Source organism: Lagenorhynchus albirostris, chromosome 11 (assembly GCF_949774975.1).
Source record: "Lagenorhynchus albirostris chromosome 11, mLagAlb1.1, whole genome shotgun sequence".
Lineage (NCBI taxonomy): Eukaryota > Metazoa > Chordata > Mammalia > Artiodactyla > Delphinidae > Lagenorhynchus > Lagenorhynchus albirostris.
Window position 1 is genome coordinate 68,786,028 of NC_083105.1, and position 20,107 is coordinate 68,806,134.

At 35.5% G+C, this 20,107-nt stretch overlaps 1 protein-coding gene across 2 annotated transcripts in view; it reads left to right on the plus strand.

Annotated features, from left to right (window-relative positions):
* Positions 1 to 18,548, plus strand: part of ADAMTS20 (ADAM metallopeptidase with thrombospondin type 1 motif 20) — a 195,643-nt gene extending 177,095 nt beyond the window's left edge. The window contains exons 38-40 of one of the 2 annotated variants that reach the window (XM_060166514.1): positions 14,535 to 14,639; positions 17,018 to 17,124; positions 17,237 to 18,548. In XM_060166514.1, the coding sequence (XP_060022497.1) occupies positions 14,535 to 14,639; positions 17,018 to 17,107 (195 nt within the window). In that variant the 3' untranslated portion in view covers positions 17,108 to 17,124; positions 17,237 to 18,548. Of the gene's footprint in view, positions 1 to 14,534; positions 14,640 to 17,017 lie in introns of both variants that reach the window. The other variant, XM_060166513.1, reaches the window with a different exon arrangement.
* The last annotated feature ends 1,559 nt before the right edge of the window (positions 18,549 to 20,107 follow it).

Consider the following 20,107-nt stretch of genomic DNA (forward strand, 5'->3'; position numbering starts at 1 on the left):
ATGCCAGGTCTTCAGGGCAAATCCTATTAAGGGGTTTTAGTTCCTGCCTGATACTTTGCTTCTCTGCCAGCTGCCACTGCATTGGAGATGCCTCAGGATTGTTCAGCCCATGGTTGGACTTGATTTAGAAATTAAAACTACCAAATTGGGGAAATGTGTCCATTCATTCTTTCTCATCTATTTATCCATCCAATATCTATCATATCTATAATATTGTATGGCCCGCGTACCGAAAAAAAAAATTTCTGTCTGGGAAAGATAAATTTTTAATCTATCTAGGAGTAGAAGGTGACAATCAGGAAAAAAAAGGAAGGTTTAAATTTCATTATGTTAGGAAAATGAAGAAGGTAGCCAGGAAAATGGTGGGAGGTTATGATAACTACTATTAAATATGTAAGGAGGTCCATGAAAGAGGAGTGACTTCAGTATGTGTTACTCAAGGAGACATTAATAGGGCAGATTCCAGCTCAAGATAAAGAAGACTTTTGACAAGGAGACTTGCCCAATAAAGAGACCACCCTCCAAAAAAAAATCCGAGGCCTCAATAAATCACTAATTTTTGCCAATATTTTTGTAAATTGATCTTGTATTCTGCAACCTTGCTGAATTCATTTATTAGTTGTAATAGTTTTTTATTGGATTCCCCGGGATATTCTATATACATAGTAATGTCACGCACAAATAATTTTACTTCTTCCTTTGCAATCTGGATGCCTTTTATTTCTTTACCTTGCCTCATTACACTAGCTAAAACTTCCAGGATAGTGTTGAGTAGAAGTGACAAGAGTGGACATCCTTGTCCTATTCTTGATTTCAGAGGGAAAGCATTCAGTCCTTCATCATTGAGTGTGTTAGCTATGAGTTTTGTAGATGCCTTTGATTAGATTGAGGAAGTGCCCTTCTTTTCCTAATTGAAGTGGTGTTATCATGACTGTTGGATTTTGTCAAATGCTCCTTCTGCATCTGTTGTGATGATCCTGTGGTTCTTGTCCATTACCGTTGTGATATGGTGTATCACACAGCTTGATTTTTTTTTTTTTTTTTTTGCATTACGCGGGCCTCTCACCATTGTGGCCTCTCCCGTTGCGGAGCACAGGCTCTGGACGCGCAGGCTCAGAGGCCATGGCTCACAGGCCCAGCCGCTCCGCGGCATGTGGGATCCTCCTGGACCGGGGCATGAACCCGCGTCCCTTGCATCGGCAGGTGGACTCTCAACCACTGCGCCACCAGGGAGCCCACTGATTGATTTTTGTATGTTGAAACAATCTTGCATTCCTGGGGAAATCCCACTTGGTCATGAGGTCTAATCCTTCTTATATGTTGCTAGATTTTCCTCTGTATTCAGAAGAGATATTGGCCTATCATTTTCTTTTTTTGTGATGTCTTTTTCTGGTTTTGGTATCAGGGAAGTACTGGCTCCATAGAATAAATTGGGAAGTGGTCCCTCCTCTTCTACTTTTTCGGAAGAGTTTGTGAAAAATTAATGTTTGGTAGGATTCACCAGCAAAGCCATCTGAGCTCAGGCTTTTCTTTGTGAAAGTTGTTTTATTTACTAATTCAGTCTCTTTACTTACTGTAGATCTTTTCAGATTTTCTAGTTCTTCTTGAGTCTGTTTTGGTAAGCTTATGTTTTTTGTTTTTGCTTTTAGGAATTTGTCTATTTCACCAAAGTTATCTAATTGGTTGGCATGTAATTGTATGTAATATTCCATATAATCCTTTATATTCCTGTGAGATTCACAATCATGTCCCCTCTTTGATTCCTGATTTTAGAGCTTTGAGTCTCCTCTCTCTTTTCTTGGTTTGTCAATTTTGTTCTTTTCAAAAATCCAACTTCTGATTTTATTGATTTTCTCTGTTATTTTTCTCTTCTTTGTTTCATCAATTTCCACTCTATTCATTATCATTTCTTTCCTTCTGCTTGCTTTAGATTTAATTTGCTCTCCTTTTTTTCAGTGTTTTAGGTGGAAGTTTAGGTCATTGGTATGAGATCTTTTTTCTCTTTTAATATAGGCATTTGCAGCTGTAAATTTTCCTTTAAGCACTTCTTTTGCAGCATCCCTGAAGTTTTGGTATGTTGTGAATTCATTTTCATTCATCTTAAAGTATTTTCTATTATCACTTGTGGTGTCTCATTTGACTCACTGGTTATTTAGGAGTGTGGTGTTTAAGTCCCATGTATTTGTGAATTTCGCACATTTCCTTCTGTTATTGATTTCTACTTTCATTCCATTGTGGTTGGAAAACACACTTTGTATTATTCAATCTTTTAAAATTTATTGAGGCTTGTTTTATACATAGCATATGGCTATCCTGGAAAATGTTCAATATGTGCTTGGAAAGAATGTGTGTTCTGTTGTTGTTGGGTGAAGTGTTCTGTAGATGTCTGTCAGGACTTGTTGGTTGAAAGTATTGTTCAACTCTTCCATTTCCTTGTTGATCTTCTGCCTAGTTATTCTATCTACGGAAACTTTGCAGCTATTATTGCTGAATTGTCTGCTTCTCACTTCAATCCTTTTGTTTCATTTATTTTGTATTAGATTTATTTACCTTGTGATTTTGTTGTACATGACTGTATGCTGTAATTGTCATAATATCCTGATATAGTGACCCTTATATCATTATAAAATGTTCTTCTTTATCTGTAGTACCATTTTGTTTTGTTTTGTTTTAAAGTCTAATTTATTTGATATTAGAATGGCTACTCAGGCTGCTTATAGTACATGGTATATATGTTTTCATCCCATTTGCTTTTAACCTATATATTTTTGGATCCTAAAAGTGTCTCCTACAGGGAGTACTTTGTTGAATCTCTGCCTTTTGATTGGATTGCTTAATGTTGTAACTGATATGTCTGGATTTATCTTTGCCATTTTACTTTTTGTTTTTATAGGTCTTGTATTGTTTTTGTCTCTTCTTTACTGCTTTTTTTATTCAGTGAACATTTTCTAGTGTAACATTTTAATTTCCTTAATAATTTTCTCACTATATTTTAAATTGCTTTCTTAATGGTTGCTCTAGGGCTTACAATGTACATCTTAACTCTACTCCAGAATCTTCTCCAGAATTATACTACCTAATTGCAGTGACATATAGCAACATTACTCCTATATATACTCTTTTTCCTCTTCCCTTTTTTTTTTTTCTTTTGCAGTACGTGGGCCTCTCACTGTTGTGGCCTCTCCCATTGCGGAGCACAGGCTCCGGACGCGCAGGCTCAGCGGCCATGGCTCACGGGCCCAGCCGCTCCACGGCATGTGGGATCTTACTGGACCGGGGCACGAACCCGTGTCCCCTGCATCGGCAGGCAGACTCTCAACCACTGCGCCACCAGGGAAGCCCTCTTCTTCCCTTTTTTTGTTGTTATATTTGTTGTCCATATACCTACCTGTGTAACAAACCACAATTTTATAGTGTTACTTTATATAATTTTATATCTTTTAGAGATAAGAAATGAGAGAACTTATATTTCATTGAGTTTTTTACATGAGCCTTTTTATTTAGCATTTCTGGTTCTCTTCATTTCTTCCTGTGGTTCTGAGTTATCAGCTGCTGTCATTTAATTACTGCAAAATAGCTTTGCTTCCATCTGCTTTATTTGTGGCATTATTATCAAATATACTACATTTCTATATTATACTGGTCAGTAGTATAATTACATACATATTGGTTTATATAATTGCTTTTTAAACAAGAGAATAAAGAAAAAGAAATATGCAATTATAGTGTCTTTTATGATTACTACAATTACCTCTACTAGTACGCTTTCGTTGTTTTGTGTTGTCTGATGTCACTTGACTTCAGCCTGAAAAACTTCCTTTAGTATGTCTAATAATAACTAGTATGTCTGCTAATAACAAATCCTCTCAGTTTTGTCTATCTGGGAATGTCTTTATTTTGCATTCATTCTTGAGAGATTGATTTTCTAGAAAATTATTTTACAGTTTTTATTTTTCAGCACTTTAAATATGCCATCCCACTGTCCTCTGGCTTCTAGAACTCAGCTATTTATCTTACTGGGATTCCCACATATGTGGTCATTTTTCTCTTGATGCTTTCAGTTTTTTTGTTTTTTTTTTTTTGACTTTCAGCATCTTTACTGTGACATATCTGGATGTAGATCTCTTTGTGTCTACTTAACTTGGAGTCTATTGAGCTTCTTAGATGTGTAGGTTAATGCATTTCATGAAATTTAGACAGTTTTCAGCCATTATTTCTTCAAATATATTTTCTGCTCTATTTGGTACTTCCATCATGCATATGTTGGTGCACTTAATGGCGTCCCTTTATTTCTCTGAGGCTTTATTCATTTTTTCTTCATTTTTTTTTCTATTTTTCAGATTGTTTCATCACTATTGATATCTTTTCAAGTTTGCTGATTATTCTGCCAGCTCAAATCTACTGATCGATCTGCTCTAGTGAATTTATTATTTTGGTTATTGTACTTTTAAACTCCTGAAGTTGTCCTTTGGCTCTTTTTATAAATATAATTTTTAGTTCTTTATTGACAGTCTCTATTTGATGAGACATTATTATCATACCTTCCTTTACTTTTTTAAACACAGTTTTCTGTAGTTCTTTGGGCATATTTATAATAGGTACTTTGAAGTCTTTATCTGCTTAGCCTGACATCTGAAACCTCTCAAAGGCAGTTTCTGTTGCCTTTTCCCCTGTATATGAGTCATCCTTTCCAGTTTCTTTGCATGTTTCACAATTTTTTGTTGAAAACCGGGCATTTTAGATAAGATATTTTAGCAACTGTGGATACTAAGTTTCCCCTTCCCTCTAGGATTTGTTGTTTGCTTGCTTATGTATTTGTTTAGCTCTTTGGCTGGGCTATTTCAGGGACATCTATTTCCCCTGTGGTGTGCAGCCTTTAATGTCACTCCTCAGAGGACTCAGCCTTGGACATGTACACTGTCACCCCAATCCTCCTGGAATGACAGTGTTTTTAGTTGGCCTGTCTTTGATGAAGTTTCTAGATGGCCTGCCTCTACTGATATCACACTCAGCTCTTAGCTTCCACTAATTAGTATATGATCACTCTGTTCTTTCAGTAACATCCTGGAGGCATAAATCACTACATGGTCTGATCCAATTAAACTCAGGCCCCTTGGCCAGGTTAGTCTTATAGGTCAGTCTTTGAGGTCAGGTCAGACTTCAAGAGGAGCCCTTCTTGGCTGTCTCTTTCCCTGGTTTTCTCTGATAAACTGAGCTTTGACCTACCATTTGGCTTCTTGCTCTCATCCAGTTACCCCCATCCTCCTCTTAACTGCACACCACTAAAATCTTATTTTCAATATGCCCTTTAGGCTTAAATTTCCCCATGTTCTGTCCCAAATAAGCTCAGTCTCCTTAGGAAAAGCTATGGAATTTTCTGTTCTTACAGATTGATTTTCCCCCAAGGAAGGACCTTTGCACCAATTCTGTGGATTGAGTGGGTAGAACCCACTTTGCAGAGTGGCATCCCCCATCTATAAGCAGAATGCTGGGTAATGGCAACATGCCCTGGTCTTCTTGGCTTGCCTTGCTCAGCATGGAACTTCTGCCCTACCAGTGATTTTGCGTGGGACTGACTCAGGCCTTGTGTTCTTGGGCTGCCATGCCTGGGGCCGATCTTCTGATCTATGAGTAGGGACTGAGTGGTGGAAGGGAGCTTCAGACTCTCCACCATTCTTGCCTCTAAGACAGCTTCAGCAATACAGAGCTGGGTGAGATGAGGAGTGCTGGTGTCCCCCAACCCCCGCCGCCCCCCACACACCCTAGGAGAAAGCTTAGCCCTAGCAGAGAGCTGGGGGAAATACAGTCCTGTGTTCGTAGCTGCACCCACGAAGAGTAGAACTGCCATCTTGCTGAGGTGGGGAAGAGAGGACAGGTCATGGTTCAGATGTCACAGATGCTTACTGTTCTTACCTAGATTTCATAGATTTTCCCAAATAAATGTTTCTCCATTTTTTTGTATAGCCTTAGGACAATTTCAAGAGACTTGAAATCGTTTTGTATTTTATATATTTTTTATATTTGAAATTAAACATTTTATTTTGAGGTAACTGTTGACTGACATGTAGTTCTAAGAAATAATACAGAGATTCCATGTACCCAGTTTCCCCAAATGGTAACATCTTGCATGATTATAGTATAATATCACAACTAGGATATTGACATTTCTACATCAATATACAGAACATTTTTATCACCACAAGAACTTTATTTTTTTTTAATTTAATTTAATTTAATTTTTGGCTGCATTGGGTGTTCATTGCTGTGTGCGGGCTTTCTCTAGTTGCAGCAAGTGAGGGCTACTCTTCATTGCGTTGCACAGGGTTCTCATTGTGGTGGCTTCTCTTGTTGCGGAGCACAGGCTCTAGGCACGCAGGCTTCAGTAATTGTGGCATGCAGGCTCAGTAGTTGTGGCTCTCAGGCTCTAGAGTGCAGGCTCAGTAGTTGTGGCGCATGGGCTTAGTTGCTCCACGGCATGTGCGATCTTCCCGGACCAGGGATCGAATCCGTATCCCCTGCACTAGCAGGTGGATTCTTAACCACTGCACCATCAGGGAAGCCCCACAAGAACTTTTATAATGACAACTACTTCCCTCCTACCACCAGCCTCACTTTATCCTCTAGCAACCACTAATCTAGCCTTCATTTCCATAATTTTTGTCTTTACAAAGATGTTATATAGGTGGAATCATACTAGTACGTATGTCTAGAACTTCTAGCATTATTTTGAAGAGTGGTGATAGTGGACATGCTTTAACTGCTTCTGATCTTAGGGGGAAAGCATTCAGTCTTTCACCATTAACTGTAATGTTAGCTATAGATTTTTGGTAAGTGTTCTTTATCAAGTTGAGGAAGTTCCCCTCTATTCCTATTTTTCTCTATTGTTTCAGTGAAGAAAGAGTCCACAGGTCTCCTCAAAAGCCATTCCAAATGTGCTCCCTCTATTGGCTATATTTTTTAAGGTACACAGCTTTGCAGAGGAATCTCAGGTTCTCATTCAATCTTTGAGCCTGGTTAGCTCTATTCATGTCCATTCTTCTCCTTCCCTGCTTCGCTCATGTTGGCCTACCAGATGATTGGTCTCCCTGCAAAACGGTGACTCTCTGACCTACATCTTTTATTTAGTTCTCTTCCCAGGACTATGCTTTTCCTGATGAACTCCCCCTTCTGAAGTCTTACACTATGTCTCTTTGAACAGTTGTTCTAAGGTCAAGGATGTGTATTCTAAAACTTTTAGCACTTTAAACAATCTTTTCTTTCACATATGGATATTTAAAATAACTTTTCCATTTTGACCCTTTTAAATGGAGATTATTCAGTCTCCAATGACCAACCCATGTCAAGACTGGTCAACTTTGTCCAACAATCCATATTCCTTCTAATCAATGCCTTCTGGTCGTATACTTGATATGATTAGAAAGAAGTAAATTAGAAAGAAGTAAATGCCACCTAGAGATGTGAAGAGTGTGCTACAATGTACTATTACCTCGGAAAGGTCATGACATTCTGGGAATCTGGTCCTTTTCATTACATGTTGAATTGAATAAATCTGGTCAATGAGACATCAACAAAATTCACAGGAGACTGATATACAAATAAGTAATATAACTGTCAAGTGGAATCAAAACTCCTTTTATCTCATTAGTAAACTTTGCTTATAGAAAATATCTTAACAGAAAACTAATTATTATAAACAGTATATTTCTCAATGAGCATGAAATCAGAATAAGAGATCTTAGCACAATCAAGTTTTTAAATGATAAAACAGATATTTTCAGTAATTTCTAACTCCATTACTCCAATTTTTATGTAACCCCATTTTCCCCTACAATATCTTGAGAAAAGTACATAGTTATAAACTGGGTAACCCCAATTTATAGTTGGAGAAACAGACACTCTGTGTCAACAACCTGTACAAGATCCTTGAGGAAGTCAGAGGTAGCCCCAGTGTAGTAATAAAATGCTCCTCTCTGCTAGTCAAGGTGAGATGGCTCTTCCACTTAGTTTGCATTTCTGGAATGCAAAGCTCTATTTCCAAAATTAGATGTTATTGGGCATAGGTATGTGTTGTCAAAAAAGGTATGCCCATTTTTTTCAGTCTGTATTCAAGTGCCTGAAGTTACTGTTACCAAAAATACAAACTGTCCAGTATTCTTGAAGCTATTCTGTCAAATATATAAACCAGATTCTGTGTTAAGTTATATAAGATTTGCATGAATACTCTCCAGATGTTTGATGTCACAGAAAGAACTTATTCTGTTGTTTGGGATTCCTCAAAACCATATTCTCTTTGTTGCATATGATAGGGCACGCCGGGACATGAATGCTAAAAAGAAAATGGACACATATGGCACTCTCTAGGGAAAATAAACTTTGCCACATTGTAATATAAGATGAAGTTAAGGAGTGTTGATGTGACTTTAGAATATATATATATATATATATATATATATATATATATATATATATACCTCAAAAGTGAAGTAAAATGTTCGGTACTTTTCACAGAGCCATAAAAAAAAAAACAAAAACGCAATGTGTATCTCTTTAACTGTTTTGTAATTAATGTTGATTACATGAGAGCAAGAGAAATAACCAATGCCAGAGGATCATGGCCAGCATCCATTTTGAGTATTCAGAGCCAGTTTTTACATATTTTGAACGTGTATTCTTTATTATCAGACTGCAGAGTTTGATATATATGCATAAGATCTACCCTTTTATTTATATTGTTTAGATCATCTCTCTCCTTATTTTTGCCTGCTTGATCTATTTTGTTATTAAAAGTGGTATATTAAAATTTCCTATTATTAGGATGTTTCTACCTATGTCTCCTTTCATCTCCTGCAGTTTTGTTTCATAAAATTTGCTGTGTTTGGGCTTCCCTGGTGGCGCAGTGGTTGAGAGTCCACCTGCCGATGCAGGGGACGCCGGTTCGTGCCCCGGTCTGGGAAGATCCCACATGCCGCGGAGTGGCTGGGCCCGTGAGCCATGGCTGCTGAGCCTGCGTGTCCGGAGCCTGTGCTCTGCAATGGGAGAGGCCACAACAGTGAGAGGCCCGCATACCGCGATAAAAAAGAAAAAAAGTTTCTGTGTTATTTGATGCATAATACTCACATATTACGTCTTCATTGTGGATTATGGTTTTTAGCACTTCTTTGTCATGTTTTCCTGATTTCATACTTGAATTCTATTCTACCTTATCAGGATTTGCTACCCCTGTTCTCTATGTACATTTTCCTGGTACACTTTTGCACATGCTTTTAGTTTTGGCCTTTATGAGTCACTTCAAGTGTGTCTATTACATATAGCATGTACTTGGGTTTTGTTTGCAAGTCAATTGGAAATTTTTTTCTTTAAATAGGTGTTATATTCATTCACATCTTAAGGTGAAAAAAAACACAATAAAATTGCCTTTATTAGTATACAGTTTTAACATACATACAGATTCATGTTACTTTACCATAATCTGAATATAGAATAGCTCCCTCACATTTCCTCCATGGAGTCAGTTCCTCCCTCCCACCTAACTCCTGGTACACACTGATCTTTTTTCTGTTGCTTTAGTTTTGCATTTTCTGAGATGACATAGATATGTGTTATAAATGGAATCACACAATATGTAACCTTTTGAGATTGGCTTCCTTCACTCAACATAATGCCTTTGAGGTCCATCTGTGTTTTTGCATGTGTCAATAATTTTTTCTTCCTTATTTCTGAGCATTATTCCATCAAATGGATGTCATACAGCTGTCCTACAGTTTGTTCATTTGTTGGAAGAAAATGAGTTGTTTATAGTTTTTGGAGATTATGAATAGAGCTGAGATGCACATTTGTATACAGGTTTTTGTGTGAACGTACATTTTCATTTCTCTGGGATAAATGCCTATGAGTGAAATTGTAGGGTCACATGATATGTGTATGTTTAACTTTATAGGAAACTGCTAAACTGTTTGATACAGTGGCTGTACCGTTTTTTATTCCCACCAGCAAAGATTAAATTTCTAGTTGATTAGCTTCCTTGTCAGCACTTAGTATTGTCAAGTTTTTTGTTTGTTTTCCCATCTTCTGTGGTAGCTCAATGTAGTTTTAATTTACATTCCACTAATGGATAATAATGTTAAGTATCTTTCATATGCTTATTTTCCATCTGTATATACTCTTTGGTGAAGTGTATGCCTAAGTCTTTTGCTCATTTTTAAAATTAGGTTGTTTGTTTCCTTATTGTTCCTTACTGTTTAGTTTTGAGGGTTTTTTACATAGTCTGGTTACAAGTCTTTTGTTGTATATAACATTTCCAAGTCTTTTTCTCCTGGTCTGGACCTTATCTTTTCTTTCTCTTAATTGTCTTACACAGAGTGGAAGTTTTAAATTTTAATGAAGTCAAATTTATGATTTTTTTCTTTTGTGGGTTGTACATTTAATGTCATATTTAAGAGCCTTTGACTTACTCCAGGTTACAAAGATTTTCTTCTATGTGTTCTTAAAAATATTTTTATAGTTCTATGCTTTACATCTAGACCTATGACTGATTTTGAACTAATTTTTTATGAAGTTGGAAGGGTTTTGCCTATAGACATCCAGTTGTCTTAACACCATTTGTTGAAAAGACAGTGCGTTCTCCAGTAAATTGCCTTTCCGCCTTTGTCAAAAATCAATTGGAGGGGACTTTTCTGGTGGTCCAGTGGTTAAGAATCTACACTTCCAATGCAGGGGCATGGCTTCGATTTCTGGTCGGGGAACTAAGATCCCATATGCCATGAGGTGAGGCCAAAAAAAAAAAAAAATATATATATATATATATATATATATAGAGAGAGAGAGAGAGAGCACATATTTATGTGGGTCTGTTTCTGACTCTGTCTTCTGTTCCATTGATCTACATGTCTCTCTCTTCACCAACACAGCACTGTCTTGGTTATGATAGCTTTATTATAATAAGTGTTAAAACAAGGTAGTGTGGGTCCTTCAAATTTATTTTTTTTCAAACTTGTTTTATTTTAATTTCTTTGTCTTTCGATATAAATTTTAGAATCATTACTCTTATTGGAATTGCATTAGATCTATAGATCCCATTCATAATAAAATATGTGGAACAAACTTTAAGATTGTAAAACCTAATGATATAATGGGTACATATGAACCAACCAGTCAATCAAAGAAGTGGAACATTAAAACTTGCATCTATTTCTGTGCTTTCCCTCTGCCTTGTATCCATAACTACTTTTTCCTTTGATGCAGCTAATTACTCAAGGGCAGACATTCCAATCTGTTGAATTCTTAGGTCTTCTGAATCACCTTACCTTCCACTTGTGATTTGGCTGTTAGAATTTTACTTCTTATGATGGCCTCTTCTAAAAAATGTCGAGAGTACAAGAGGAGATAAACTTCATACTACTTCAAAAAACCATATTTTTTAGTTGATACTATGTTGAACTAATTTTTCAAGTTAAATATTAGGTTAAAGGAGGTTTAAATTTTAATCTTAACTAAAGTAATGGAATTGAAATAAGTAATTAATACAATTATTCAATCATTTATTACTTCTAAAGTTCCATAGGAATGTACCAGTACCTTTCTTATGGCACCTATAATTCTCTACATTGCATCACATTTATTTATGTGTATATCAGATTTAGTTTCCTCCATTTTATTAAAATATAATTGTCATTAAACATTGTATTAGTTTAAGGTGTACAACATAATTATTTGACTATGTATATATTGAAAAATTATTACCACAATGGTTTTAGTTAACATCCATCACCTCACATAGTTACAATTTTTTCTTTCTTGTGATGAGAACTTTTAAGATCTATTCTCTTAGCAACTTTCAAATATACAATACAGTATACTTAACTATAGTTACCATATTGCACATTAATCCCCAGGATTTATTTATCTTGTAAAACACCCTCACCCATTTCCCCCTCCAGCTCCTACCTCTGGCAACCACCAATCTGTGCTTCACTTCTCAAACCTAGAGCAAAACCTCTCTCTGTATTGCAGTAGTGCTTCATACCAAGTCTGCCACTCAGTTAATTTCGAACAAATGAGTGAAGTGTATTTTTACCTGTCAATATCATCCCAGAGTTCAGTTGAATTGTTTTGCCATTTCTTTGAGATTGTATTATGTAGCTTTTGAACAAGGACTAAAGATGTAAACAAAGATCATGAAAATTAGTCTGGAGAAATGAAGCAGCAGATACTTCTAGACCCAACTCATTGTGTTAATGACCACCTAAGTCTCTCAGTACTGTAGTCAGTTGGATTTTTGTCTTTCCTTTCCAGCTGAAAGCTTCCAAGCAACCTTGAGCAGGGAGGTAAAGAATAAATGGGGGCTTCCCTGGTGGCGCAGTGGTTGAGAGTCTGCCTGCCGATGCAGGGGACACGGGTTCGTGCCCCAGTCCGGGAAGATCCCACATGCCGCGGAGCGGCTGGGCCCGTGAGCCATGGCCGCTGAGCCTGCGCGTCCGGAGCCTGTGCTCCGCAACGGGAGAGGCCACAACAGTGAGAGGCCCGCGTACCGCAAAAAAAAAAAAAAAAAAAAAAGAATAAATGGAAGTGTAAACTATTAGGTTGTGAAAACATTGCATTCCCCCAACTGGGGCACTCAGTAAGTGGTTAGCCACAGGAAACCTACACCACAGAATATAGTTCCATTTCTTTTATTTGGTGAGAGGCCTATTTATGAGTTAAGGTGGGATGAAGGTATTCAGTGCAAAACCTGTATGAGATGACTAAGTATTAACCAGTAGAATATATCCTTAGAATTACTTCTTCTCATTCAAATATTTAACTAATATAAAATTCTGATGTGTGTAGCGTTAGTGTCATTCATTATCACGAGCATGAAGGGTTTAGCTGTGTATTTGTGTATTAACTTTTACAATGCTAAAATTTAATATTTATAATGTTGCACTTCATTCATCCATTTAAAAACACTTACTGAGTGCCTAGGCCTTCTTTTGGACTCTAGGAATACAGCAATGAAGCACACATACAGGTCATATTCTAAATTTCATAACCAAATGACGTATATAACAATTAATTTTCTTTGAAATTTATGTAAAACAAATTATTTCTATTTTGGGGAAAATTCTCCATATATTATCATTGTATTATAAATGTATTTGAATCTCTATTTTGATTTTAAATAAGAAGTATATAAGATTCCTAAGAAATCTAACTTAATAAACTAAACTGATACATAATTTTTTAGCAGTTGTAATAATTCATATTATAAATATATTTGAAAGCTATTTAGTTTGCTTTCATGACAAGATAATATTTTCATTGACATAACATAATCTTTAATGTTTTATCACTGTCTTGCTCAAGATTCCTGAGTCTTACGCCATAGGATATTGTGATGTGATCTAAGATTGTCCTAATATCGCTCTAAATCTGCATGTATATTAAACATTGGCAGTAGGCTTAATTAGCTTTCATTAAGTACTTCAGCTTTTCAGTGTATAATTCTGTACTGCAAGATCATATACATGTGCCACAAATGTTACCAATTTTAGTCAGGCACTTTCTTAATTAACAGATATTTAAAGTTTATTTTTAAATAAATTTATTTATTTTATTTATTTAATTTTGGCTGTGTTGGGTCTTCGTTGCTGTATACTGGCTTCTCATTGTGGTGGCTTCTCTTGCTGCAGTGCACGGGCTCTAACGTGCAGGCTCAGTAGTTGTGGCACACAGGCTTAGTTGCTCCGCGGCATGTGGGATCTTCTCGGATATTGAACCCGTGTCCCCTGCATTGGCAGGCGGATTCTCAACCACTGCGCCACCAGGGAAGCCCTAAAGTTTAATTTTTAGCAGAGATAGTCTGGAATATTTTGACATGAAACTGGTTCTTGTGTCTTGAAAATAACTCGATCATAAAGCCACTAGGGGGCTCACATACCATGTGTGTAAATCATGTGGCATCAGACGTCCACATAACACTTCTGGGCTCTTAAAAGCACATGATAGCTGGGGCAATAATATCACATTCAATAGTTTTGTGTGGTAGGTTAAAAAGTAACATTCTTAACACAAAAGGTAAGGGCACAGTAACAGAAGATTCTAGGAAATACATTAAACAGGTGTAACTTAGGGAAATTAGCAACGAGGGGTCAAAAATTGAAACTGGAGAAATGTTAAAGTCTGGTTGGTATCAATCCCTGTGAACACCCATTCTGACTGGACTTGCTGTTGCTACAGGAGCATAAGCTCTAGCTGTCAACCCTAGAGTCCTAGTGTTGGACAGAATTACTTTTGCACAAATAACATTATCTGGTATTATTTCAGTTGTCTCTTATAATTGAGAAGACTTATTTGTAATCAATTTAAAAAGTCTTTAGCCTGTTCATTTTCTTTAGTGTAAGGTTGTATTAATATTCTTTCATTTTCTAAAGAAAGAATCTTGAAAACCAATTTGAGTCCTTTCTTACATAATTCCAATTCAGGTGTTTCCAGCAAAGTGGATGCTTAAATATTTTATGAATTCCATCTATTTTTATTTTGTTTTATTTTCAATCCAGGGACAATTCAGCATTAATTTGGCTGGAACTGGAATGAAGATATCCAGTACAGCAAAGTGGCTTGCTCAGGGCAGTTATGCCTCTGTCATCATTCACAGATCACAAGTAAGTCCTGCTGGACCAAAAAATCTGTCTGAAATACTTCTGTGCTGTGAACTAGCATTAAAGGTCCTGTACTTTAAATTTAGAGTTATATGAAGTTAATGACTAATGCGTTATTGCATATGATGAATGAAATATAACATTAATTTATGAAATTATGGAATTGGGTTCATTTTTATTCATGTGTTTATGTAGGTTTTATATACATACACATTCATGTTTAGCCTACATATATCTGAACATGAAATCAAATGCCAGAGCATATAGATTGAAGTAGCTCAAGTTTGGGGTTGATGGCTTGAAATGCAGGTACTTCAAAAAGATGTAGTGCTTTTAGCTATATTCTAATTATTAAAGGTTTGTAGGTTTTAATATTTCAAAGTGAGAGATAACTTTTTGGTTTATTTACCTCACTACTTTGATTTAGTGATGGAGCTGAGGTTGGAGCCATTTGTCATTTAACAAATATCCTTTATAGGTTCTTCAAGAATTAGGAATATTTTTTAGGGTTGTATGCATATTTTCCTCTGTCTACCTTTATCTAGAGAACATTGGTATTTGGTTTTTACCTATAGCACATGTATTCTCTAAAGTAGAATCCATTTAATTTTGATGCTGGTATGGTGTACTAGCACATACTCTTTATGAGATGGCTCCTAGTACTTGGAGTTCCCATGTCTTAGATAACATGATTCTATCTATAGTAAATCAGGATCTACATTATAAGTGTCCTCACCTATATTGCACATAAATCAGCACCATCAACAACCCCCTGCCTACTCTAAGGTTTTATCATTTTTCTTTCTTTTGATAAAAGTGACTTCTGTTACACTCCTATTTATATGAATACTACTTATAAATGAAATTCAATTTTCTAATAATCAGAGACTAAAACATTATATTTCTGAATATTATGAAATTGTGTTTCAATTTATAATTAAAGAATTTAAATTTTTATTATTTCTATCATATGGGCAAGCAGTAGGCTTTTCAAAAATGGCTATTTCTAAATATTTATTTGGCAAATTTTGGTCTAATCCCTTTTGGTAGAAGAATGGAAATAAATTAATTACCTAGTTAAAGTATATTCTGAGCAAGTAGAAAATGTAGAGAGTGCAATGAGATATTCTGACTTTATACAGCTTTTAGGTATCTTTTGGTTAAATGAGATCTGGCTGAGGGCAACAGTAAAAATGAATATTTAGTACAATCATTACTTTTGCTTCTATTTAAGTTCTATTCTAAAGATTATTTATTTGTTTATTTAATTGAGAGTTTCTCCCTCAATCAAAAATTTTGCACATGAAGGTATTTCCTGAGATCTATTGCCTGGTGTGAAAATGAGACTTGTGAAACCCAAATGTACTTATGGAAATGCACACATATTTTCATTTCCCATTACATTTAAGCAAGATTAGGGGTTTACTTATACGATCCGTTTGCGAACAGGAATGTATATAAATTGGAATTTTTACTGCCATTCCTTTCTCTGTTTACTCAGACTCTCTAGAGTTTAGAAAGCTTTTGAAAGGAGAGGCAACTTCAAAAGCCCCCGATCTCAAGATATTCATCCTCAAAATTTCCAGGAACCCTAAGTTTCCTTCTCTACCCTCCTTCCTTAGATTAAAAAAACAAAAACAAAGCAAAACTTACCTTTTCTAGAAACTAGGAGTTCAAGCTATTTTTGCTTTATCCTATTAAAATGCCTTTTGACTTTTGGACCTAAAGATGGAAGACAGTTTGGAAAGAAAATCTAGCATGTCCTGACCACCTTCTTCACCAGCCATTCCTCAGTAAGCAGCTCTGCTTTCCTAAAAAAAAGAAGAATCTCCCTTTTTAGTCCTTGTCTAATTATAATTCCTGCTTTCAGTCCAGTTTTATTCCCTGCCCCCCCCATTTTATCACCTTCTAAATATTTTCTTCAGGCTGTGTTTCTAATGCTTCCAGGAGATATTTGAGGTTAATATGGCTTGGATTCAGTTAAGGTCAAGTTTGCATGCTATCTTTTTTTTAGTCTGTGAGAATCTTATATAAAATCATGGCAATGCTGGACAACAGATTGGGAGAGGTTTTAATAAACTCACTGAAGCAAATAGATATCTTGTTGAAAAATAAGTGGATTGAGATGAATTGTCTAAATTAGAGTGTGGTTTATAATCATTAAGTAGATAATATGAATCTCACATTATCTAATTCCCATGACCACAAATTTCAACTAATCCTGAAATGGCATGACCTTTGACCTCAAGTATAATTGTTGTATGAAATCTTGGCTAATTATTTCAACCGCATGATTCAAAGCATTTGCTTTTTCTGCCCTGTGCACGCAGATACTAGCTTGTAACAGATTCTCCTGTATCTCTGCCTCTTCCTATTTTCAGGATGGAACCAAAGTCTACGGCAGATGTGGAGGGTTCTGTGGAAAGTGTATTCCTCACATGACTACTGGTCTCCCAATTCAAGTAATATGAACATTCAGAAGTGGGAAGTGTGTCCCAAAGAGGAGACATTCTCTGGAAACTGCAAATAGCTGGTGCTTGTTTCTTTACCCTTCCCTTCCTGAGATTTCCATGTCTAAAATGTCTGTGCCTTTTTTTCAGGGCGCTCATCAGGGAGTCACATCACTGCTTAATTTTTTCAAGGCCTTCAAAATAAACTGAACGATATGTGATTCTAATCTGGATCCTTAAAAGGATATAGTAATTTATGATAGGGTATACAGGGATGCTTGCATTATACCAAGATAATATTGCTGTTAACAGCTTGGACTGGACCACAATTACCTTATGCCTATAAACACACATGTAAATCTCTGCTCTGGTATCCTACTGTACAATGAATGTTTATTCTACTTGTTAAAATGGAGCAAGTAAAAATTAGGAAAACGAACTTATTTAAAACTGCGATAAACATATTGAATCTGTCAGGTGAATAGCAAATCAATAGTCACATCAAAAAAGTACATAGCCATTATACTTTCTACTGATACAGCTTAGATACTTTGTTTTATGTTTCCTTTAATTTTTAATTGTGCATTATGGTGCTTGAAAAAAACATCCTAAAATATGGTATAATTTTGTATTTAAAATATATGCTTTGGTTAAATACTACATATGAAATTTTGTGGGAATAATACAGAAGAAGATACGATATAGTAGAATTTGACTTAAAACACCTACCTCTAATTTGATTGTACTTATAAGAGCAATACATTGTTTTTATAATGTGTATATTCTATCATGTCTTTATAGATCTTATATATGTATATGTCTACTCTTAAAAAATTAATTTTCTCACAGTTAAGTACTGTATTTTATTAATCAAGTAGAAAAGTAAGAATTATTGACATGTTGAAGATCCTATTTTGGTAAACATAAAATTATGTTTACATTTGCAAAATTTTTATTAGAGACGTTCAAGTTATTTCATATCTGAGGTATCTCAAAGCCAGAACATAAAAGATAGTATAAAAATTAACTATTCATGGACAAATTCTCAGGTATTAAGAGATTTTTTTCAGGTGAATAATTTGTGTATTATATAATAATGTGATTTTAAAAGAATCATAGACAAATAATATTTTTCTATGGCAACCTACTTTATAAACCAAGAAAACTGAATCTACTAATAGATTTTTGCCGGTAAATAGTAGTGTACTAGTTTTGCCCACAAAGTTTTTCTCTTTCAAAGATTTATTAGGGGTATATTGTACCATATAAGGTACTAAAGCAATTTTGTGCCAATGTGGTTAGATAAACATTTAGGGATCTCTGTATCAGAAAAGAAGTATTTTGCACTATGTGCCTGAAACCAGTTACAAACATTATTACAAAATGTGTAACATTTTCTAGAAATGTTTTTATTCATAAGTAAAATCTTATAATTTATAAACATTTAAGTAATAAACATGTTTGTGTGATATATTAGGACTTTGTTTTCATTTTCCTTTCAGGTTAAAAAAAAAAATTCTTCACCAAAAAGTCTATAACTCTAAAATCACTACAGAAATTCTTAAAAGATTTTATTCAAATTGTTGCAGCTGGGATGGAAACAGCTCCTATCCAGTGTATACCCTTCTCACGGAAATAATGGGCAGGAGGCTGACAAAAATTTGCAATGACTTCAAAAGCTTCTGTTCATAGAAGGGGTACACATGTATACTCATATTCAATTGGTCAACTTAAATCGCATGACCAAATCCTAGTCAATGGGGCAGGGAAATATACTACCTCTACAAGTGCAGGATGGCCAGACATATGGAAATGAGTGAGGACTCACAATCCTCTCCCAAGGGAGGGAGTAGATCCTTTTGAGCAATAATATGTTTCATCCATCCATCTTAAACTTCCCTAGAAATTGCCAAATTACTACTTTCTAAAGGGGTTAAATCAAGTTAAATTACCACTGGCAGGGTGTAAAAAGTTTAGAGTATCCACATCCTCAGTGACATGTGAAATTTTTTTCTGATCTTATGGGGCAGAGCATAGTATTTCATTGTTTGAATTTATATTTATTTAATTACTAGGTTGGATGAAGATCCTTTCATGTATTTTTTGCTATTAGGTTCCTTTTTCTGAGAATTGCTTTTTTATTTTTTGTTCACTTTACCTCTCCTGTCCTCCACCTTTCCTGCCTTTCCCCACCCTCTAAACTCCACCCCCCAATAAAAAAAACAAAAAAGGAAAGAAACAAACATATAAGGGAGTCAGTTTTATGTGAATGTGATTTAAAACATTTGAGGATCACTTATCACAAAGCATGCTTTTTGCACTGTACCTTAGTTACAAATATTACTATGCAGTGTATAGTAGTTTTCTATACCTGTTTATCATTGAAAGTGAAGCACCCTCTACATCTATTTTATCTATTTTGCTACTCCTTAAGGGGAAAAGCTTTCCCTGATCATATCAAAGGCCAATCTGCCCATCTCTGCTCTTGATTTCCTCCCACTCTGAATTACCCAAGACCTTTCTCCGCAGATTATTTTCTCTCCTTTTCCTTTCTCTCTCCACTGGCTCCTTTTTTTCATCCAGAAACCGTGTTCACCTCTCTTATATTTTAAAACAAAAATATGTCCTCCTCTGCCACCCCTATTCACTCTCTCTTCCTTTCACTGTCAAACTTCCTAAGAGAAACAGCTATCCTCATGATCTCTTCATCTTTACCTTTCATTCAAGCGTTCCATTATAACGTGGTTTCCAGCCCTCAATATTTCATCGATACTACTTTCGCTAAAATAACAAATGAATTCCTAATTGCCAAGCACAATTATATATTTTGAGTTCTTTTCCTTTTGATGTCTGAATAGCGTTTGGCAAGGGTGAGGGAGAGTTCCATGAAATTTTATGACAATAGCTGAAAGTATTGTCTATCATGGTACATATTTATGTGCACTTGAAAATAATGTGTATTCTGCAGTAATTTTGTATAGGTTTTATGTAAGTAAATTATGTCGTTAGTTTTTCATATTA